Source organism: Oncorhynchus clarkii, chromosome 23 (assembly GCF_045791955.1).
Source record: "Oncorhynchus clarkii lewisi isolate Uvic-CL-2024 chromosome 23, UVic_Ocla_1.0, whole genome shotgun sequence".
In the NCBI taxonomy this organism is placed as follows: Eukaryota; Metazoa; Chordata; class Actinopteri; order Salmoniformes; family Salmonidae; genus Oncorhynchus; species Oncorhynchus clarkii.
Genome location: NC_092169.1, coordinates 29,174,217 through 29,197,801, shown reverse-complemented (window position 1 = coordinate 29,197,801; position 23,585 = coordinate 29,174,217). Strand labels below are relative to the sequence as shown.

At 41.1% G+C, this 23,585-nt stretch overlaps 1 protein-coding gene across 2 annotated transcripts; it reads right to left on the bottom strand.

Annotated features, from left to right (window-relative positions):
* Positions 1–937: 937 nt before the first annotated feature.
* Positions 938–19,486, bottom strand: LOC139381209 (RUN and FYVE domain containing 2). 2 transcript variants are annotated; one of them, XM_071124659.1, is made up of 19 exons: positions 19,268–19,486; positions 18,449–18,574; positions 15,413–15,586; positions 9,971–10,088; positions 9,554–9,655; positions 9,153–9,276; positions 8,751–8,815; positions 8,365–8,430; positions 7,933–8,002; positions 7,753–7,854; positions 7,501–7,617; positions 7,070–7,237; positions 5,563–5,660; positions 4,231–4,350; positions 3,957–4,086; positions 3,730–3,824; positions 3,132–3,180; positions 2,775–2,855; positions 1,440–2,594 (listed from the first exon to the last, which is right to left on the bottom strand). In XM_071124659.1, exons 2-19 carry the CDS (start codon positions 18,522–18,524, stop codon positions 2,451–2,453), a joined length of 1,899 nt encoding a protein of 632 aa, XP_070980760.1. In that variant the 5' UTR covers positions 18,525–18,574; positions 19,268–19,486; the 3' UTR covers positions 1,440–2,450. The 2 variants fall into 2 exon arrangements, with proteins under 2 accessions (XP_070980759.1, XP_070980760.1); XM_071124658.1 differs by lacking the exons at positions 18,449–18,574; positions 19,268–19,486 and adding an exon at positions 17,455–17,989 and having other exon boundaries at positions 938–2,594.
* Positions 19,487–23,585: the final 4,099 nt, after the last annotated feature.

Genomic DNA, 23,585 nt, shown 5'->3' with positions numbered 1-23,585 from the left:
AGAAGGGCAACAGTCTCTACAGCACTTCCCCAATCTGGGCTTTATGGGAGCATGACCAGACGGAAGCCACTCCTGAGAACAAGGCACATGTCCGTATACCTGGAGTTTGCAAAAAGGCACGTAAAAGACAGCATAAGGCAAAAGATTGGTCTGATGAGACAAGTCCTTGGCCAGAATGCAACGCGCTGTCTGAAAAAAAGACAGCTCATCACCTGTCTTTATACCCTCCCTACCGTGAAGCATGGTGGCAGCATCATGCTATTGATATGCTTTTCAGCAGCGGGGACTGGTAAGGATAGAGGGGAAAATGGTTGACGAATATGCGCAACCTGTTTCAGAGAGCAAACAGACTGGGGCAAAGATTTACATTCCAACAGGACAAAGACCCCAAGCATACATTCAAAGCAATACTGACATGGCTTCAGAAAAATGTAAAAGTCCTTCAGTGGCCTAGCCAAAGCTCTGTCTTGAATCCCATTGAAAATATATGTGGAAGGACTTGAAGATTGCTGTTCACCGCTGCTCCCCATCAAACTTAAGTCTGCAAGGAAGAATGGGAGAAAATCCCCAAATCCAGATGTGCAAAGCTGATACAGACACCCAAGACGACACAAAGCTGTAATTGCCACCAAAGGTGTTTCTACAAAGTATTGACTCAGGTTTGTGAATACTTATGTAAATTAGATTCCTGTATTTCCTTTTCAAATCTGTAAATGTATATGTTTTCACATTGTGTGTATGTGAGAGAGAGAAATCTTTAATACATTTTTAATTGAGGCTTTAACAAAATGTGGAATAAGTCAAGTGTGTCTCAGTTGGTAGAGCATGGCCCTTGCAATGCCAGGGTTGTGGGTTCGATTCCCACAGGGGACCAGTATGAACAAATATGAAAAGAGCGTCTGCTAAATGACTAAAATGGGTATGAATACTTTGAGGGTTCTGTAAGTAGATGGGGGACGCCATCTTTATTCATGTCCGCTATTGTGTACTACATCCATTTCATATTTTATGTCCAGCAAAACTATGGAAAAAAAATCCTGCAATCCGTATGTGTTACATATTTGTAAATGCTTAAGATCCCGTTCAATCACTTTAAATGTCAAAATGACATGGTTGGCAACAATATGTTCTAGTGAACAAGACAATATATTGAAAACATACTGCACACAGTATGTTTTGATCATCTATGTGAGATGTAGCACATCCATTTGTAATAAAGTATAAATTCCAGTTTTGTAAAATTATATATTGTAAACATTGCTTTGCTGATTGAATACAAAACAAAATCCAGCAAGTGTATATATAAGTGGTTACACAAATTAGTGCATCTCAAATTCCTTGCCACTTAGTGATCCAAGTTTTTTTAACTTGCCTGATTAGTCTCTGAAAAGAAATAAGATTGGCATGTTTCCATACTGAATTGTTAGCTAGATACTGTATTTGAATACTTAAGGTAATTTATTAGGCCTACTTAATCAAAAGTACAACATACATTTGCTGCGCCGTTTCATGTAGTCTCTTTGCTTCTTCGTCACAAAGCAGTATCGGGAACAGTGCTTTTGGTAAACATACTTCTGAAATGTGCCTGCATTCTACCATGCAGAAACAAGTCTGAAAGGTACTCATTTAGTATTTTGGCTTATTAGAGGCACATGTGAATTACATCAGTTATAGGAGAAGAAGTTCACTTTGTTTAACCAAATCTCTTTTTTTGTAAATAGCATGCTATAGAAAGAAGTGTTCAGCCACTTCTTTTGCGATTTCACTTGGTTTTGAGAAACCCCACCAGCAAGATATTTCCTCATGCTCTTTCTACAGTTGCAGGGGCACAGATAAAACAGCTCCAAAAACATATATATTTCTAGAAACGACAACACTCAGTATAGTGATGCATTTCTTTAGATGTTGTACACAAAAGTGTCATTAAACTTTATCCACAATGTTATTCCATTTTGTTAACCTCGAGTGATACTTTCCGTGTTCAAGCATTCCCAGGTTCTCACCATAATGGGAATGAGAAAGCACACAAATGTAAATAAAAAAGAGATTTGGTCAACAACAACAATGTACTCGTCCTTTCAGACCGTTCAAGTGAAATAACATGACTCAAAACAAAAAATATGACTCCAGTCCTTATCACATCAGGCTCAGCCACTGTGTCACACAGAGAAACATGCTTTAAAATTATCTCATCAAGATATTCTTACTGCAGATTTGGAATGATATGCTCAGCTGCCCAAATGGTTTATCTATTGTAAGGGAATGTTGACATTTATCACAAGAACCTTAGTGTCACAGATATAACATCTCAAATCTCATGCTACACAATGCAATATACCTTGTAGAATGTACACACTTGACATCTGATAACAGTCACACGAGCTCAGAGGTTTCCTGGTAGACTTGAGCTGCGGGGAATTGAGTTAAAGCTGGGCCTGAAGGGGGGCATCTCACGTGGCATTGGAGGAGCAGCGTTGGAGGAGAAGGGCGTGGCACGTATCACAGACCCTCACTGGTTTTGGTGAGGCAGGGAGGGGCAGCTCGTTGTCAGAGCAGGCATTGCAGAAGATCTCCCCACAGTTTCTACAGTGGTGCTAGAGAAATGAGACATGGAAAACACCTCAGCTTATCTAGGCAAGAAGTACACCCCAAGGAGAAGGTGGGTTACGGTTTGCATAGTTGCTATTCTTGTTAATGTTACACTTTGTGTTGATTGCTGGTTCAGCATTGTCCCAATTAATTTCACATGAAAAATGTAATGAGTTTATCCTAACCTTTCTCCTAGAGATGGAGAACTCCTTCTCACAAAGTTTACAGTGGGTAGCATCTTTGTCCTTCAACCAGACCTGCCCTCCCTGGAATATTTGTTAGATAGGGCACTCATGGAACAGCACTGGCAAATTTCAACATGCTTGTTGGTAGTTCAGTTCAAATTAAATAAAAGTTTTGCAGATGTTATCACAGGTGCAGCGAAATACTTATGTTTCTCACTCAAACAGTGCAGCAATACAATACACACAATCTAAAAGTGAAATAAGTTCAGACATTTCAATTAAGTTGTTTTCATCAGAAAATGTACTGATTGGATTGAACTTTCATTTGAACAAGGATGTAGAACTCAAGACACTTACCTGAAGAGCTTTATTTGCTTCTTTTATGTCTTCGATTTTAAGTTTTGATCTGGATTAAGAAAAGCCAGGCATCAGTTAACTGAATTCATGTCTCATATTATTAATTTAAAAATCCTTAACGGAACATTTTTTTTATTTATTTTTTTTATTTTACCTTTATTTAACTAGGCAAGTCAGTTAAGAACAAATTCGTATTTTCAATGACGGCCTGGGAACAGTGGGTTAACTGCCTGTTCAGGGGCAGAACGACAGATTTGTACCTTGTCAGCTCGGGGGTTTGAACTCGCAACCTTCCGGTTACTAGTCCAATGCTCTAACCACTAGGCTACCCTGCCGCACTAGGCTACCCTGCCGCCCCTGCCATTAAAACAGTAAGAGCACTAACTAAAGGCCAGGAAGAATGAAAGGGGATCATGTATGTGATTATAGCCCCTCCACAACATAAAATAATGTTGCTTCTGATACAGCCTTTCCACTTTTATCTTAAAAGGTACGTTGAGATTGCTGTAATTGATGGGGGAAAGAGGCCGAATTCCTATTTGAAAGACACAGTGTTCGATAAAAACGTACATCAAATGAGTTTAAAATAGACAAGTACTCGCTGAGTTTGCAGCCTAGCTCCTCCAGGGCCTGCTCCTGTTCTTCACAAATCCCCTTCAGCTGGCTGTTCTCATCCTGCAGCCTGTGGAACTCCTGGAGAAAAACATGTGAAATACATCAATCCACCGTGTGTATAAATATACTCTACACCTGTGACGCAACAGAAAATATGTTGAACATAATACTTCTTAATGCCACAATAAACCCCACGAAGAACCCTCAAACCTTTTTAAGTCCATTTATTTGCTGGGCTTCAGCACTGAGCTGGGCGACGATGTCTCGTTCCCTCTCCAGGTCGTTCTGTAAGGTTTGCCGCCACTCCTTCTCAATCTTTAGGTCTGTCTCCAGCTGCAGCCTACAACAGAAACAAAATCCTGGATTACAGCCAGATTACTATCCCTTAATCTTCATTTTGGTGCAGAGACAAACAATATATTTATGGTATATAGGAATAAGTGCTAAGAGCTACTATAAATATACAGTATGTATGTGTACTTACATTTGTTTCTCTCTCTGGGCTATCTGCTTTTGGAGGCTGTCGGCTTTGTTGGCAAAGTCGTGCTTGAATTTGCGAGCTCCATCTTCTGCAGTCCAGCGGTCCCGCTCTGCCTCTTGTAATCTGGTGTAATTCAAACCAACTGGGTAAAACTGAGGCTCCAATCACAAAGAAAAGGGGGTACAAGGGGTTGGGATGCAATGGGACAAACTGGCAGAAGAAAAAGGGAAGACCAAACACCTACAGGCAGGCAGGCCCCTTTGGAGGGAAGATGGCCAGGCAGTGGCAGGCCAGTTTAACATTTCCATGAACACACTCATGGGGCTAAAGATGGTGTGTTCACTACACTCAAAGACAAACGTAATGGTGCTGCCAATGATTTCATCATTCCACAACCACAATTTCAAAACATTTAACTTTATTGTTTCATGTGATAAACAATTGTTATACTTTTTATTGGCTATAATGAGTATAGTATTTGCTCTTACAGATATGTTTGAGTGTATTAGTTATTACAGTGCCACAATAATGGGATGCACTACAAAACTTCCTTTTGTGAAAGAAGCTTATCTTAACATTAGACTGATACAAAAACCAATGAACTGTTACTTTATGATACTGCATATGAACAAATCCCCTGCCTAGTGTTTGCTGAGAGTTAGTGGTTGTGTTTAAAAGCTCAGAAAGAGATGTCTTTAACAAGCTTGTATTGGTTCTCAGTGTCTGTGCTGGCACATTTTACAAATGACATGGCGAGTGTGCGTGTCTGGCTCAGCAAATCTTTATCACTATTGGGATCAAGTAGGCATGATGGGGGGGTACAGGATGATAGAAATAGGTGTATCGATGTAGAAATGAAAAGTATGAGGGTAAAAGATGGAAGAAATAAAGGCAAGAAGGAAAGCAAAAAGGGAAAGAGGATGTCAATATCAGTGAACCTCCATTTTACCAAAAACCTTAAGAAATTGTTAAGCAAAGCATTCTCATAAAGATGTCACAAAGAAGATGGCAAACCAAAGGAAGACAAAGGGAAGGATGGTCTGTGTTGACAGACGTGACGAAGCTATGGTCGCATCACAACACAACCAGACTACAGCCAAGTCAATGTTCCAAATGATTGATAAGGTGAAACATATATTTATAAAAAATACACCTACATGCAAAAAGAGGAAATACTTTGCATGCCACATTATGGCCCGGTTTCCTGCACTCAGATGAAGCATTTCATCTCCACTGAAAGCACTTGTTAGTTCAGGGCTAGGCTTAATTAGGGAAACCGGGCCTTAAATATTAATTCCAAATTATTTAAGAGGAACTTTAAGTCAACACCCTTACCTTTGCTCCAGCTGTTTCATGGTTGCTGTGATTTGATTGGTCTTCTCCTCCAAACGAGTGATCATGTCGTTCTTCTGTTTCATGCCATCATCAGAAGTCTGGTTGACAACACAAGAAAGCCCTCAGATCAGTATAGTCACTGTAAAATACCCTGCCTTCAATGTATTCACACCCCTTGACATTTTCCACATTTTGTTGTGTTACAGCCTGAATTTAAAATTTATTAAATTGAGATCTGTCACTGGCTTACACACAATAATCCATGTCAAAGTTGAATATGTTTTTAATTTGTAATCTATTTAACAAATTAATTAAAAATGAATAGCTGAAATGTCTTGAGTCAATATTGCTTGAGTCACCTATTAGTAAATCGGTCAAATAAAAAAAAAGCAGACATTGAATATCCCTTTGAGCATGGTGAAGTTGTTAATTACACTTTGCATGGTGTATCAATACACCCAGTCACTACAAATATACATGCGTCCTTCTTAGCTCAGTGGCCGGAGAGGAAGGAATCCACTCAGGGATTTTACCATGAGGCCAATGGTAACTTTAAAACGGTTACAGAGTTTAATGGCTACAATAGGAGAAAACTGTGGATGGATCAACAATGTAGTTACTCCACAATTACTAACCTAATTGACAGAGTAAAAAGAAGGAAGCCTGTATAGAATAAAAATATAAAAAACATACATCCTGTTTGCAACAAGGCACTAAAGTAATACTGCAAAAAATGTGGCAAAGCAATAACTTTTTTGTTCTGAATATAAAGTGTTTGGGGCAAATACAATATAACACATTACTGAGTACTACTCTCCATATTTTCAACCATAGTGGTGGCTGCATCATGTTATGGGTATGCTTGTAACCGTTAAGGACTGGGGAGTTTTTCCAGGATAAAAAATGAAACATAATGGAGTTAAGCACAGGCAGAATTCTAGAGGAAAACCAGGTTCAGCTTTCCAACACACTGGGAGATGAATTCACCTTTCAGCAGGACAATAACCTAAGGCCAAATTTACGCTGGAGTTGCTTACCATGAAGACAATGAATTTTCCAGAGTGGCTGAGTTACAGTTTTGACTAAAATCTACTTGAAAATCTATGGCAAGACCTGAAAATGGTTGTCTAGCTATGATAAACAACTAATTAGACCGAGCTTGAAGAAATACGAAAATAATAAATGGGAAAATGTTGCACAATCCAGGTGTGGAAATCTCTTAGAGACTTACCCAGAAAGACTCCCAGACGTAATCACTGCTTAAGGTGCTTCTATAAAAGTATTGAGTCAGGGGTGTGAATACTTATGTAAATGAGATATTTCTGTATTTAATTTTCAATAAATCTGCTAACATTTCTAAAAACATGTTAACTTTTTCATTATGGGGTATTGCGTGGAATAAGTCAAGGGGTATGAATACTTTCTGAAGGCACTGTAACAAACAATATAGCCTACTCTATTTACAAAAGCACCAGCAAAATGTGCCATACAAAAAGCTCCACAGTACCTGCATTTTTGTGTACATTTCCACATTGATGGCCTTGACTTCATCCAGCTGGTGGCGCAGGCCGATCAGTGTGTCCTGTTTTTCGTGAATGTCCTTTTCCAACAGTTTCATGGCCAGATCCATCTCCTGCTTCATGCTCACCTGTACCACCAACTCATTTTCCACATCCTACAGTGGGGTACAAGGACAGCAGCTGTCGGTCACCCCAAATCCTGCTTAACTGTAAACCACTGACCTTCCTTACACAGACAATGCTATTGACTGCACCTTGCAAGCAAAGATGACCATTTCAGAATTCTGAGTTGGCTTACATTGGCAGTGTTGCCTCTATTGTATAGGTGAGGCAGGCTCCACTTTCTACTGTAGCTCTTCCCTCAGCCTGTGCCCCCTTAGAAAAAGTATAAAGGGGAAACAACTGGATGACAACTGACCTGGCGTAGTTGACACTCCTCCCTGAGCTGTCTCCTGGCCTCGTTGTACATCTCGTCAAGGCCCTGCCTCGACTGCTTATAGGTGTCCAGCTCCACATCCACGTCAACCTGGGTCACCTGACAGTGACACAAGAAGAGACATTAGTGGATTAGACCAGACCCACATGTCCTTAGACCACAAACACAACAAATGAGGAACATGTTGAAGTCTAATTGACCAAGACAGAGAGCAGGACATTGTAAAAGGCAAACCTCAAGTTGCTGCTGAGCTTTTATGAGAATAATAGTGTTCTCATTTCTAAGCTGATGGTTCTCCTCTTGCAGTTTGATTATGTTATTTTTTGCAATCGCCAGCTACAATGAAAAGAGGGTCAAATGAACACCAAATCAGATGTATAAAATGGTAAATACTATTAAGAGAGAATACCATACCTCCTCAATGAGTTTAGAGTTTGATTTCTCCAAGTTATCGACCCTCCCTTGTAAGCCGTGTACTGAAGAACTGTGTCAAAAAAACAACTGCTAATTTAGTGCCATTTCATATTTAGTCTCTCCCAACATACATTTGAAGAAACACACTGCATGTTCAATCAGACTTAAAAGTCCTCACAAAAGAACCTGAGTAGTCCTTTCATTGTCCTTTACAATTAAATTTCCTGCCGTTGAACTAGTGAGCTTGAGTTCTGTAGTGTTTGAGGTTGTGCAAGGAACGTAAGCCAATACAACAGAAGAGACATCTGTACTTGCATAACCAGTGCCAATGAATTGGCCTAAATAAGAGCTGAAACACATGGTTGAGCAATTATCACACCAACATTTTCTTCTCCAAAAATGATACAGTATGGTAAAGAAAAAGAAAAATACTTAAGCTGCCTATTTAATTCTTCAACATAGTTCTTCTGGTCTAGGATGGCTGCTACTTGACCATTTCTATTGGGAAAACAGATCATGGAAGAGAACATCTGTAAATTAGTCAACTTTTATGTTCAAATGTTTCAAGCATACTATTATCCTTCTCAGCTTATCCAAGACAAATAAAAGTATAGTAGTAGATGTTTTAATGGGTATATTCCATCTGATTAAAGCAGTGATTGAGATTATATACACACACACACACACACACACTTTAAGGTTGTGTCTTTAGATTTGGGGCAGGGTCCCCAGAAATTCTGCATGGGAAAAATGAAGTCCCCATTGAATAAGTTTGAATACCACTGCATTAATTAAAGTAACAAGAGTATCTACTTTACCTTTCTCCACTTCTGTAGTCATCAATGTCATTTTTCAAGTACATTGAGAAGTCAATGACCCCAACCTAAGAAATGTTAAATGTCACATACACCATTATTTAGAAATGTCTGCATAGACTTTGACCAGTATATTCCTTCTCAAGTTGGGCTGAGATAATTAGACTATAAAATGTCCCCAACTACAATCTGAGCAGATTAGAAGCACAGCTGAACAGTTTGCACTGTGACAGTTCTTCCAGATACTAGTCTGTTGGGATGAGACGAGTAAATCTCCATGAGGTGAAAGGAACGCCAATCCTCTGTCAGCAAGTAGGACCCTGAATAAGTGTCCACTCACTTGCCTAATTTAAAGGCTGTCAATGGGGAATTTTTTAACAATGACTGAAGTGAGAGTTGACTCACCTGTGTATCCAGGTCCTCGCCCTTGACACACAGGTTGGCATCGATCACATTGAGTCCCACCAGCAGGCCAACGATGACAGCACCCTCCTCCTCTACCATCACAGCATAGTTGTCATAGAAATCACTGTGGGTACACACAAAGAAACATATTTCACATTAAATTGTGAAAACAAATATTATTACTGTTTATACTAACCGTATATCTTTATTGAAAATGGCATGAGACTTTGACACCTCCTTTACCCATCTGAAGGTATTAGCGTCTAGCCTGCTGAGAGGCAGATGGTGAACCACCACTGAGGAGCCTCCCCTGTCTGCCTGCCCAAGGGGTGTGCTTGGAGGTGAAACAGTGTGTGAGAAAAACAGTGTGAGTGAATTGAGACTGGAGGTACTTCCAGTACCTCAGCAGGTCCTTTCTGGTGATCAGAAGGCGGAGGTAATCAGCCAGCCTCTTCTGCATCAGGGCCAGACGCAGCCAGGCCCGAGCTCTGCCCAGTGGAGTCCTACAACAACAGAGCACAAACTGCAACTATTAGTCCAACAATCCATAGTCATATTATATCCCTATTTACATTCCAAGTGAAGAGGGCTCAATTCAATCCGTAGAGCTGAAGATCAGCGTTGTAGCACAATTGACATTTAAATTCAGAGTTCCCGCGTCAGCAGCGACTGCATTCACATTAAATGCTGCATATGTCATTTCAATCGGAAATGACCTTTACATTTCAAACACGCTATAGTGCTGAACTTCGGTGAAGCAGATTGAATCAAGCCCTTAATCAAAAGGTGTGTGTGTGTGTGTGTGTGTGTGTGCGTACTTTAGTCCTGGTAGGTCCCTGACGCTGGCTGCAATCTCTCCTGCCTCAGGACACAACTTCTCCACCATCTCCAGAGGACCCCACAGTGACTTGTTGTATCCAAGAAAGGACTTCTTCACTAGGGTTGCAAAAACAAACATTGATCCTTATGCCATGGGTAATGTTACACAACACTGTCGAGAAATTGTGTCTTTGCAACCTTAACTATCAAATAATGCATGGGAAAGGGGAGATTGCATATTTGTATATCCAGCAGGTCCCGCCAAGGGCTGGCATTGGGGATTATGCAGTTGTTAGCTGCGTGTGAGTATGTGTGTGTGATTATGTATGAATGAATGTGTGTATGTGTGTGTGTGTGATTATGTGTGTGTGTGATTATAGACATATGTGGGTATGTGATTATGCATATATGTGTGTTTGTGATTATGCGTGTATAGCTAACTGTGTGTGATTATGTATGTATGTGTGTTTGTGTGATTATGTATGTATGTATGTGTGCAGCTAGCTGTGTGTGTGTGTGTGTGTGTGTGTGTGTGTGTGTGTAAGAAGCTGTGTGTGTGTGTAGCTAGTTATTTTTGATTATGTGCGTGTGTGTGTGTAGCTAGCCCGTTGTGTGTGTGTGTGAGATAATGTGTGTGTAGCTAGCTATGTGTGATTATATAGATATGCATGTATTAGAGGTCGACCGATTATAATTTTTCAACGCCGATACCGATTATTGGAGGACCAAAAAAGCCGATACCGATTAAATCGGCAGATTTTTTTTTAAAAATGCATTTGTAATAATGACAATTACAACAATACTGAATTAACACTTATTTTAACTTAATATAATACATCAATAAAATCAATTTAGCCTCAAGTAGATAATGAAACATGTTCAATTTGGTTTAAATATTGCAAAAACAAAGTGTTGGAGATGAAAGTAAAAGTGCAATATGTGCTATGTAAGAAAGCTAACGTTTCAGTTCCTTGCTCAGAACATGAGAACATATGAAAGCTGGTGGTTCCTTTTAACATGAGTCTTCAATATTCCCAGGTAAGAAGTTTTAGGTTGTAGTTATTATAGGACTATTTCCCTCTATGCCATTTGTATTTCATTAACCTTTGACTACTGGATGTTCTTATAGGCACTTTAGTATTGATAGTGTAACAGTATAGCCTCCGTCCCTCTCCTCGCTCCTCCCTGGGCTTGAACCAGCAACACAAGGACAACAGCCACCACATCGAAGCAGCATTACCCATGCAGAGCAAGGGAAACAACCATCCCAAGGCTCAGAGCGAGTGAAGTTTGAAACGCTATTAGCGCGCGCTAACTAGCCAGCCATTTCACTTCAGTCACACCAGCCTCATCTCGGGAGTTGATAGGTTTGAAGTCATAAACAGCACAATGCTTGACGCACAACGAAGAGCTGCTGGCAAAACGTGCGAAAGTGCTGTTTGAATGAATGTTTACGCGCCTGCTTCTGCCTACCACCGCTCAGTCAGATACTTAGATACTTGTATGCTCAGTCAGATTATATGCAACACAGGACACACTAGATAATATCTAGTAATATCATCAACCATGTGTAGTTAACTAGTGATTATGATTGATTGTTTTTTATAAGATAAGTTTAATGCTAGCTAGCAACTTACCTTGGCTTACTGCATTTGTGTAAAATGCAGTCTCCTTGTGGAGTGCAAGGAGAGAGAGGCAGGTCGTTATTGCGTTGGACTATTTAACTGTAAGGTTGCAAGATTGGATCCCCGAGTTGACAATGTGAAAATCTGTCTTTCTGTCCCTGAACGAGGCAGTTAACCCACCGTTCCTAGGCCGTCATTGAAAATAGGAATGTGTTCTTAACTGACTTGCCTAGTTAAATAAAGATGTAAAAAAATAAAAAGTCAAATCGGCGCCCAAATATACCGATTTCCGATTGTTATGAAAACTTGAAATCGGCCCTAATTAATAGGTCAATCTCTCGGTGTGTAGCTAGCTGTGTGTGATGGTGTGTAGCTAGCTACAGTGCCTTGCGAAAGTATTCGGCCCCCTTGAACTTTGCGACCTTTTGCCACATTTCAGGCTTCAAACATAAAGATATAAAACTGTATTTTTTTGTGAATAATCAACAACAAGTGGGACACAATCATGAAGTGGAACGACATTTATTGGATATTTCAAACTTTTTTAACAAATCAAAAACTGAAAAAGTGGGCGTGCAAAATGATTCAGCCCCCTTTAGTTAATACTTTGTAGCGCCACCTTTTGCTGCGATTACAGCTGTAAGTCGCTTGGGGTATGTCTATCAGTTTTGCACATCGAGAGACTGAAATTTTTTCCCATTCCTCCTTGCAAAACAGCTCGAGCTCAGTGAGGTTGGATGGAGAGCATTTGTGAACAGCAGTTTTCAGTTCTTTCCACAGATTCTCTTATTGGATTCAGGTCTGGACTTTGACTTGGCCATTCTAACACCTGGATATGTTTATTTTTGAACCATTCCATTGTAGATTTTGCTTTATGTTTTGGATCATTGTCTTGTTGGAAGACAAATCTCCGTCCCAGTCTCAGGTCTTTTGCAGACTCCATCAGGTTTTCTTCCAGAATGGTCCTGTATTTGGCTCCATCCATCTTCCCATCAATTTTAACCATCTTCCCTGTCCCTGCTGAAGAAAAGCAGGCCCAAACCATGATGCTGCCACCACCATGTTTGACAGTGGGGATGGTGTGTTCAGCTGTGTTGCTTTTACGCCAAACATAACGTTTTGCATTGTTGCCAAAAAGTTCAATTTTGGTTTCATCTGACCAGAGCACCTTCTTCCACATGTTTGGTGTGTCTCCCAGGTGGCTTGTGGCAAACTTTAAACGATACTTTTTATGGATATCTTTAAGAAATGGCTTTCTTCTTGCCACTCTTCCATAAAGGCCAGAGTTGTGCAATATACGACTGATTGTTGTCCTATGGACAGAGTCTCCCACCTCAGCTGTAGATCTCTGCAGTTCATCCAGAGTGATCATGGGCCTCTTGGCTGCATCTCTGATCAGTCTTCTCCTTGTATGAGCTGAAAGTTTAGAGGGACGGCCAGGTCTTGGTAGATTTGCAGTGGTCTGATACTCCTTCCATTTCAATATTATCGCTTGCACAGTGCTCCTTGGGATGTTTAAAGCTTGGGAAATCTTTTTGTATCCAAATCCGGCTTTAAACTTCTTCACAACAGTATCTCGGACCTGCCTGGTGTGTTCCTTGTTCTTCATGATGCTCTCTGCGCTTTTAACGGACCTCTGAGACTATCACAGTGCAGGTGCATTTATACGGAGACTTGATTACACACAGGTGGATTGTATTTATCATCATTAGTCATTTAGGTCAACATTGGATCATTCAGAGATCCTCACTGAACTTCTGGAGAGAGTTTGCTGCACTGAAAGTAAAGGGGCTGAATAATTTTGCACGCCCAATTTTTCAGTTTTTGATTTGTTAAAAAAGTTTGAAATATCCAATAAATGTCGTTCCACTTCATGATTGTGTCCCACTTGTTGTTGATTCTTCACAAAAAAAATACAGTTTTATATCTTTATGTTTGAAGCCTGAAATGTGGCAAAAGGTCGCAAAGTTCAAGGGGGCCGAATACTTTCGCAAGGCACTGTATGTGTGATTAAGTATGTATGTATGTATGTATGTACAGTGGGGTAAAAAAGTATTTAGTCAGCCACCAATTGTGCAAGTTCTCCCACTTAAAAAGATGAGAGGCCTGTAATTTTCATCATAGGTACACTTCAACTATGACAGACAAAATGAGAAGAACAAAAATCCAGAAAATCACATTGTAGGATTTTTTATGAATTTATTTGCAAATTATGGTGGAAAATAAGTATTTGGTCAATAACAAAAGTTTCTCAATACTTTGTTATATACCCTTTGTTGGCAATGACAGAGGTCAAACATTTTCTGTAAGTCTTCACAAGGTCTTCACACACTGTTGCTGGTAGTTTGGCCCATTCCTCCATGCAGATCTATTCTAGAGCAGTGATGTTTTGGGGCTGTTGCTAGGCAACACGGACTTTCAACTCCCTCCAAAGATTTTCTATGGGGTTGAGATCTGGAGACTGGCTAGGCCACTCCAGGACCTTGAAATGCTTCTTACGAAGCCACTACTTCGTTGCCCGGGTGGTGTGTTTGGGATCATTGTCATGCTGAAAGACCCAGCCACGTTTCATCTTCAATGCCCTTGCTGATGGAAGGAGGTTTTCACTCAAAATACATGGCCCCATTCATTCTTTCCTTTAAACGGATCAGTCGTTCTGGTCCCTTTGCAGAAAAACAGCCCCAAAGCATGATGTTTCCACCCCCATGCTTCACAGTAGGTATGGTGTTCTTTGGATGCAACTCAGCATTCTTTGTCCTCCAAACACGACGAGTTGAGTTAAAAAGTTATATTTTGGTTTCATCTGACCATATGACATTCTCCCAATCTTCTTCTGGATCATCCAAATGCTCTCTAGCAAACTTCAGACGGGCCTGGACATGTACTGGCTTAAGCAGGGGGACACGTCTGGCACTGCAGGATTTGAGTCCCTGGCGGCGTAGTGTGTTACTGATGGTAGGCTTTGTTACTTTGGTCCCAGCTCTCTGCAGGTCATTCACTAGGTCCCCCCGTGTGGTTCTGGGATTTTTGCTCACCGTTCTAGTGATCATTTTGACCCCACAGGGTGAGATCTTCCGTGGAGCCCCAGATCGAGGGAGATTATCAGTGGTCTTGTATGTCTTCCATTTCCTAATAATTGCTCCCACAGTTGATTTCTTCAAACCAAGCTGCTTACCTATTGCAGATTCAGTCTTCCCAGCCTGGTGCAGGTCTACAATTTTGTTTCTGGTGTCCTTTGACAGCTCTTTGGTCTTGGCCATAGTGGAGTTTGGAGTGTGACTGTTTGAGGTTGTGGACAGGTGTCTTTTATACTGATAACAAGTTCAAACAGGTGCCATTAATACAGGTAACGAGTGGAGAACAGAGGAGCCTCTTAAAGAAGAAGTTACAGGTCTGTGAGAGCCAGAAATCCTGCTTGTTTGTAGGTGACCAAATACTTATTTTCCACCATAATTTGCAAATAAATTCATAAAAAATCCTACAATGTGATGTCTGTCATAGTTGAAGTGTACCTATGATGAGAATTACAGGCCTCGCTCATCTTTTTAAGTGGGAGAACTTGCACAATTGGTGGCTGACTAAATACTTTTTTGCCCCACTGTATGTATGTATGTGTGTGTGATTGTGTGATTGTGTGTGTGTGTGTGTGTGTGTGGCTAGCTGTGTGTGCAATTGTGTGTAGCTAGCTGTATGTATTCATTATGTAACAAACATAAATTATTATGCAATGAAAACATGTCCATAAGCTGATACTGTCACCATTATGAATAGGATTAAACTAGTTCTGCACCATCGTAAAAATGAGTGAGTGAATACCTTTGAGGCCATGTTTGAGGCAGTGCTCCATGACAACAAAGAACTGCTGGAGTGGAGGGTAGTCGGAGTCCAGGGTGCGTCCAAAACTGAGGGCCGACTCGATCAGGCCTTTGATGCTGAGCTTGGCCATGTTCAGCAGGTTAGTTCTCTCCATCGACATAGGGTCCCGCAGAGCTAGAGAGGGAAGGGAACAGACCCACAATAGGGAGTGGTCAATTCAAACTACCTATAGTATGTCAACAAAGAGCCATGCGATTATGTTTTTCATTGTAGTGCACACATACATACAGCAGATATTGACATCTATAGTGCCCATCTTACAGTATTTCAACAAATAGTCATGGATACATCTCACATTTCATAATTGCCTACAACATGTGTTGTACAGACATGATACTGTATGTAGGCACGAAATTGGATTTAATCTTGGCCAATAAATAATATTTTCTGATGTAATCACCACTTCTGATCAAACCAGAAGAAAAACATTGATCAGAAACAGTTTTGCACTGGCCTCTAGCTGGAAATAAGCAGGGTCCACAGAGATCCTATTAAATTACTTCTTACATTTCTAATAGGAGTTCTAATATGTAATTCTATGGATTTTTAATATTTTATTTCACTAGGCAAGTCAGTTAAGAACAAATTCTTATTTACAATGACGGCCTACCCCGGCCAAACCCGGACGACGGGGTTTCTGGAATTGGACATAACATTTTTGCCAACACATGGCTAACCTTTGTTTAACCAGTTGCTCTTAGCAAAATTGTGTTTGGAGTTAGCCTATTAGCTAGAAAGGTCTGTTAAGAATTTACACTTCCTGTTCCAATTATAATGTGGGGTGGTCAAAATAATAAAAAACTATCTACCAAATCTATTTACTTTAAAATATTGAGTACTTCTCCTTGCCATTATCATTAACATGATAAGACATGTTAATTAATTGTTTTGCTAACATATGATGAGAGTCCTTGGGTTGCAGGTTTGCCTGGGAGGGGGTCCCTGGGCAAGATAAGATTAAAGACCCCTGCACAATAACCTATCCCCAATCAAATCAGCACTCTCCCCATGTTGACAGAGCGAGCCACTGACAATAGGATATAACATTTATGCAAATATTCAGACACATGGTAGAGCATGGCGCTTGCAACGCCTGTGTATGTCGCTCTGGATAAGAGCACAGCTAAATGACTAAAATGTAAATTGGGCAAATGATGGCATTGAGCATGTTGCTATTCTGTTTCAGATCATAGTCAGTATGCTGTCATTCTGTCGCACCACTTCATGTGTGAGAGATATATCCTTGCATTACAGGCCCAGTAATTCCAACTTCATACGAGATGCAACGTGCCTGCATCACCCATAGTAACCGCAGCAAGCATCACATCTGGATCACGCTATGAGCCCGACCAGAGAGCACGAGACCTTGAAAATAAGTCCTTTCAATGTCTTTTGCTCATTGGGCGGGGTGTGGTTTCGAACCAGCTATTGGTCTGTAGAAAAACCACATTAACACCAGAAGGTTACCACAATTTAACAATATTGCGGGCCGCTATCACACACTATTGTGCCAGAACCCCCCACTAGCATCCCATTGGACTTTCCCTTATTGTGTACCGGAGTCCTAACTAGCTAGCTTCGCAGTCGTTAGCATAACTGCAAGAAAGCAGCGTTTTGGTGCATTACCGGCACCTACAGTAGTGTACAGGAGCAGCTCAGTCTCCCGCCTGTGTACAGCGTCCTCGCGTAGACATTTGCCAATATAAGTATAAAGAGGGGTTCCTGCAGATAAAGGAATGCCCCGGATTGCGTGCCGCAATGACACCCTTCTCCAAATAGTCAATGAATGAATATGACTTGATTGAGATGCACAAGCGGAAAAATATATGCATGCTGCTAAATTGATTGTATGTTGCACTTAATCAACAATGACTGACATATGCATTTGATACTGTAACATGGGAGCAGGCACACGATGACATGACAGCTTTGTTGATTTATGCAAAAATCAAGAACATGATGAACACATTACTCCAAATTACCTGGGACACTCCATTCGTTTACAAAAGATGTGGGTTCCGCTACCTTTGCCAGAACATGACTGCTGCTTCCTGAAAAGGTCTCCGATGCTTTCCTGGCTAGGGCAAATATGGGCGCCTGCCATCTCCCATCCCCTGCCATCATGGTCGTGGTGCTAGCTTTTTCACCGGACGATTTTTCTTCCTGTAACCTAAGGATTCCAAATACTTGAGACTTCTCCTTGTTGCTTTCTGCTTCAGCTAATGCAAGGTCTTGCTCTGCAGGTGTCGCCATCGTCGAAATATCATATGGTTATGGACAATTCACCTGGCGACCATTGTTGCACAAATGTTTGGGATAACATTGCTAAATGATCCAATGCCAACCCTTTCATGTACAACACATTTCGTCTACATTCTACGAGTGAAGTCCGCTTTCACAGTCATCAATAACAAATGATCCCTTATTCGGCGTAGTGTAGAGATTTGTTTACACCCTACTGAAGCTGAATCCCTCAAGTCCGTAGGGTGGTGTCAAAAACGCTCACAAAACAAAAGCACTACGTAATGGAGACCCATACTTGGGATTCTGCTACCCTCTACTGCTGGCTGGAAGAACTCCAGTTGATTATACATATACATGTTTCAATTCTTTAAACTGAGTAAAATGTTAAATATGATTAATGAAATGTTATTAAAATATATATTTTACTAGCCTAGCTCTGTACAGTGTTTACAGAAAATGGAAGTCATGATCAGCCATGTATATTTCTTGTCAACAAGTTAACAGAAAAGTATAATCTTACTCATTAATTAAAAAATGAAGTCAGTAGATAAACGTGATGCATGTCCCTGTGAAGTTAATCATCTGAAATTGATAGTTTAAATAATTCAATAATTCAATATAGTCTTTCAGTAGGATTCCAGTGTCTCTAAAATAAATTGTGTTGTAGCCAATTGTCTTGTACCAACCACCATGTGATTGAGAAGAAAATATAGGTTATCTGCTTTTGTTTACCTTGACTGTTTGAAAGTCGCTCCATGCTCTCACTATGAGTGATGCCCCAGCGATGTAAACTCTGAGGGGAATACATAGTGAAGATCACTTCGGCCCAAGAAGATCCTGGACACACCAATATTTGTTCTGCGATAAGAAAGGAGAGTAGTCAAAGTGCTACACAATAGGAATGCCAACAGCAATTATCATTCATACAAAACCAACATTACAAGGGTTATGAATTTGTGGATATTTTAAATGTGAAATTTACAGAATTAAAGGGGGGAAATCTCATTTATGTGCATGAGGGCCAACTGAAGGGAATACAGACAGTCAGTTTGTCATAAACCAACATATAATAATGTGCACTTTATGGTCCTTAGTTTTGAACCTGGATCATAACACAGCAACTCATGAACCCATGGAGATTATCATTTGGTTTGTGTTATAAAGCAATACGATTATAACTGTTGTTCTTCGATACTGAACATTGTTCCGCAGAACAGCCTTCTTATATTTTCAGAAGCAGGACTATGTGGAGTCCATTGACAGTGTCAGTCATGTTTCTGCTGTTCTCCTGCAGATTAGCCAGTCAGTGCTAAACTATCATATGACTAATTTCCTACTGCACCCTCCCTGTCTGTGTCAGTCCAACATGGCCTGAGATAATGTATGTACTCTACACTGTAACATCCTCCCTTCTGTGTTCTCTTGTAGAATGTACATATACTAATTGACATTATACACTGGCACTAAACTAACCGCTGCTGTCTGACTCTGCCAAATGGACCCCTGGATTCTACAGCATTTCTAGAGTGACATAAAATTGTGACAACTTACCTCAGGCAGAGCAGCAACACACTATTTGTATTGGTTCAGCTGGGCTCAGACTGAATCAGTAACTCCAGACCTTCCCTGGCTGGGGCCGAGGCCTGTTGGCTGTGCTGCGTTGGACCTTGGTACCGAGGGAGTCTAATCCCTCTGCAGTTACAGGCAGAGGAGTGGGGATGTCTCTCAGAGGAACCACTTGGAGCACATAATACACATACGGGTAGCAGAGTAGAGGGGTCGATGAGGGCGGGGGAGGAGTCTCCCACTGAAAAGGGGAAGACATAGTTTTGCTGAGGGGGACGAACAAATTTACACAGACTAGCCAACCCCTGCCCTCTTGCAGTAATGACGCGTTCAAAACAACAGGGAATTCAGAACTCGGAAATCTCCGACTTCAGTGCTTTCAAGATAACCGCGAACTCGAGAATAAAAAAACGAGCGCCGACTGGCAAAATCGTTTTGAACCGTCATCCAGCTCGAAATTCTAACTCGAAATATCGGGCATCTTTCTAGAGCCCCAATTTTCCGAACTAAAGATCACCGACGTCATGATTCGACCTCTTTTAACCCCCCTCCAGAGTTCCCATTAGTCTTGAAAGTATAAATTACAAAGACATCCAGGAAGTGGTTTAGTGAGCGACACCTCTGTTAGAATGCATTACTATCTAAATGCATGGAACATACACATATTAAGATGATAGTCACAAAAGAGATCACCCAATATGTATCAGTGACAAATTCTGTAAATATTAACATGGATATTAATTTCAAATCATTTAGTAATATATTTGTATTATGTGCACGTGGTTTTATGACATACAACAAAGAACTGCCCTTTTACGATCAAATGGTTATCCAACTGTCTGGTCTATACATCCCGTTCTGTGTTTGCAAACATTGCCACACGAGGGCGTTGCGCTCAAATTGATGGCAGAATAAGAGACAAAAAATACTCTATTTACATGTTTCTTATGAGTGCATTTCACACTACTTTTGGATTATAATTCGATTTTAACTCTCGTATGAATGTCCTGCTTAATATGTTTGTGTCATCATCGCAAATCAACTGCATTACACCATAATAAAAAACACTTGAATTGAATGGGCGCTGATGGCGATGGCGTTCTTACTGCCCCCAAGAGTCGCTTGCATCTGTGTGTGATGACAGTGTGTCGTGTACTGGAAAAAGGAATATGGTCCGATCAGTAAAAAGTTAATATTTACTTTCCATTATGCTGTTCTATATTCTACCCAGGAGGTAGCAGCAGCTCCCAAGGCAAGAGTCATGGTACCAGCTCCTGCCATCAGATTGAGAATCTGTCAAATTTCTGTTGATAAAAGCAATGATCATAATGGCAATTTTTGACCATGTGGTCAAACAGGGATGGTGGAAAGAAAACAAAATAATTTGTGGTTCCTATTCAAAGTCAGCTGCCAGACACTAACATGATCACACATTCCAACTAATGCACCCTTAATAAACCAGTGTTTGAACATTTTATTTAGTGCAATGTAAGTGCCCTTTTGTTTAAATAACTTTGACTCAATGTAGTATCTGTTTAAAGTCACAGGTTCTAGGCCCATTTAAAATGGAATGTTCTAGGCAGATAAAAAAAACTAAAGTTAAATTAATGTTAAAGGTTTGCAATAGGGATACAGTAAGAGTACACAAAATGGCTTCAAATCAGCTACTCTGCTCACAGGTGTTGACCAAAAACAGTAACAAACTGTCCTGATGAAAGACAAAACAATTAGCCACTGAACTTACATATTAAGTTAAAATGAATTTAAAAAATACACAATAGATAAATAATCACCTTAAGGGAGGGCACCATCACACTGCTTGAACCCAAAAGCAAATCAACTAGGAACCAAAAGGAGATTATTGCAGTGGCTTTACAGAACAATACACATACTGAATATTGGTCGACTCAAATACTGATGGAAATTCACGAGACCAGACATTGAATTGGGTTTAGAATATTTGAGGGAATAGAAATTAGGATTCAGGAGGGGAATGAGAATGGACTGGATGAAGCAGAGGGCAGCAGATGAAAGATCCAGGTAGTGGACTGGGCAGGGGCGCAGCCATGGATGGGCCTGTGAGGGAATAGGCCAACCCACTTGGGAGCCAGGCCCAGCTAATCAAAATGAGTTTTTCCCCTTAATTACAGACAGAAATATTCCTCAATTTCATCAGCTGTCCAGGTGGCTGATCTCGGATAATCCCGCAGGTGAAGACGCCGTATGTGGAGGTCCTGGGCTGGGACAGTAACACGTTGTATGCGGCTGTGAGGCCAGTTGGACGTACTGCCAAGTTCTCTAAAACGATATTGGAGGTGGCTTATGGTAGAGAAATGAACATTCAATTATCTGGGAACAGCTATGGTGGATATTCCTTCAGTCAGCATGCCAATTGCATGCATGCACCCTCAACTTGGAGAAATCTGTGGCATTGTGACAAAACTGCACATTTTAGAGTGGCTTTTTATTATCTCCAGCACAAGGAGCAACTGTGTAATGATCATCCTGTAATGTTCAGTAACAGGGATGTAAACACATTTGTGCACAACATTTCAGAGAAATAAGATTTGTACGTATGGAACATTTCTGCAATCTTTTATTTCAGTTAATGAAACATGGGCCCAACACTTTACATGTTGTGTTTATATTATTGTTCAGTATAGCTGAGGTAGTACATGTGTCATGTACTAATGACAGTGACAATTTCGTTTTTTTCAAAAATTGAAGAACCAGGCTTAGCTGGGGAACCAATCCTCTTTTGACTGGTTCAAATAAAATCAAACTTTATTTGCCACATGCTCCGAATACAACAAGTGTAGACTTTACCGTGAAATGCTTACTTACAAGCCCGTAACCAACATTGCAGTTCAAGAAGAAGAAAATATTTACCAAGTAGGCTAAAATAAAACGTAATAAAAAGTAACACAATAAGAATAACGAGGCTATATACAGGGGGCACCGGTATCGAGGCAGTGTGCATGGGTACAGGCTAGTTGAGGTCATCTGTACATGTAGGTGGGGGTGAAGTGACTATGCATATGTAACATGCATAGGGTTGTCAATGTAAATTGTCCAGTGGCGATTTTTGTGAATTGTTCAGCAGTCTAATGGCTTGGGGGTAGAAGCTGTTGAGGAGCCTTTTGGTCCTTGACTTGGCACTCCGGTACCGCTTACCGTGCGGTAGCAGAGAAAACAGTCTATAACTTGGGTGACTGGGGTCTCTGACAATTGTATGGGCTTTCCTCTGACACCGCCTATTATATAGGTCCTGGATTGCAGGAAGCTTGGCCCCAGTGATGCACTGGGCCGTTCGCACTACCCTCTGTAGCGCCTTACGGTCAGATGCCGAGATACCAGGCGGTGATGCAATCGGTCAGGATACTCTTGATGGTGCAGTTGTAGAACCTTTTGAGGATCTTGGGGCCCATGCCAAATATTTTCAGTCTCCTGAGGGGGAAAAGGCTTTGTCGTGCCCTCTTCACGACTGTCTTGGTATTTTTGGACCATGATGGTTCTTTGGGGATGTGGACACCAAGGAACTTGAAACTCTCGACCCGCTCCACTACAGCCAAGTCGATGTTAATAGGGGCCTGTTTGGCCCGCCTTTTCCTGTAGTCCACGATCAGCTCCTTTGTCTTGCTCACATTGATGGAGAGGTTGTTGTCCTGGCACCACACTGCCAGTTCTCTGACCTCTTCCCTATAGGCCATCTCATCGTTGTCAGTGATCAGGCCTACCACTGTTGTGTTGTCAGCAAACTTAACGATGGTGTTGGAGCTGTGTTTGGCCACGCAGTCGTGGGTGAACAGGGAATACAGGAGTGGACTAAGTGCACACCCCTGAGGGGCCCCAGTGTTAAGGATCAGCGTGGCGGACGTGTTGTCGCCTACCCTTACCACCTGGGGGCGGCCAGTCAAGAAGTCCAGGATCCAGTTGCAGAGGGAGGTGTTTAGTCCCAGAGTCCTTAGCTTAGTGATGAGCTTCGTGGGCACTATAGTGTTGAACGCTGAGCTGTAGTCGATGAACAGCATTCTCACCTAGGTGTTCCTTTTGTCCATGTGAGAAAGGTAAGTGTGGAGTGCGATTGAGAATGCGTCATCTGGGGATCTATTGGGGCGGTATGCGATTTGGAATGGATCTACGGTGTCCAGGGGATGCTGTTGAAATGAGCCATGACCAGCCTTTCAAAGCACTTCATGGCTGCCGACGATAATCATTTAGGCATATTACCTTCGCTTCCTTGGGCACAGGGACTATGGTGGTCTGCTTGAAATGTGTAAGTATTGCAGACTCTGTCAGGGAG

What these genes read in the sequence shown, in the direction of transcription:
- LOC139381209 (XM_071124658.1), bottom strand. Translation starts at nt 17,725, where the DNA reads ATGGCGACACCTGCAGAGCAAGACCTTGCATTAGCTGAAGCAGAAAGC. An exon ending in GACTACAGAAGTGGAGAAAG is followed by an intron (nt 8,431 to 8,750) that starts GTAAAGTAGATA and finishes TTTTCCCAATAG; the next exon opens with AAATGGTCAAGTAGCAGCCA. An exon ending in AAGCTCAGCAGCAACTTGAG is followed by an intron (nt 7,618 to 7,752) that starts GTTTGCCTTTTA and finishes TGTCACTGTCAG; the next exon opens with GTGACCCAGGTTGACGTGGA.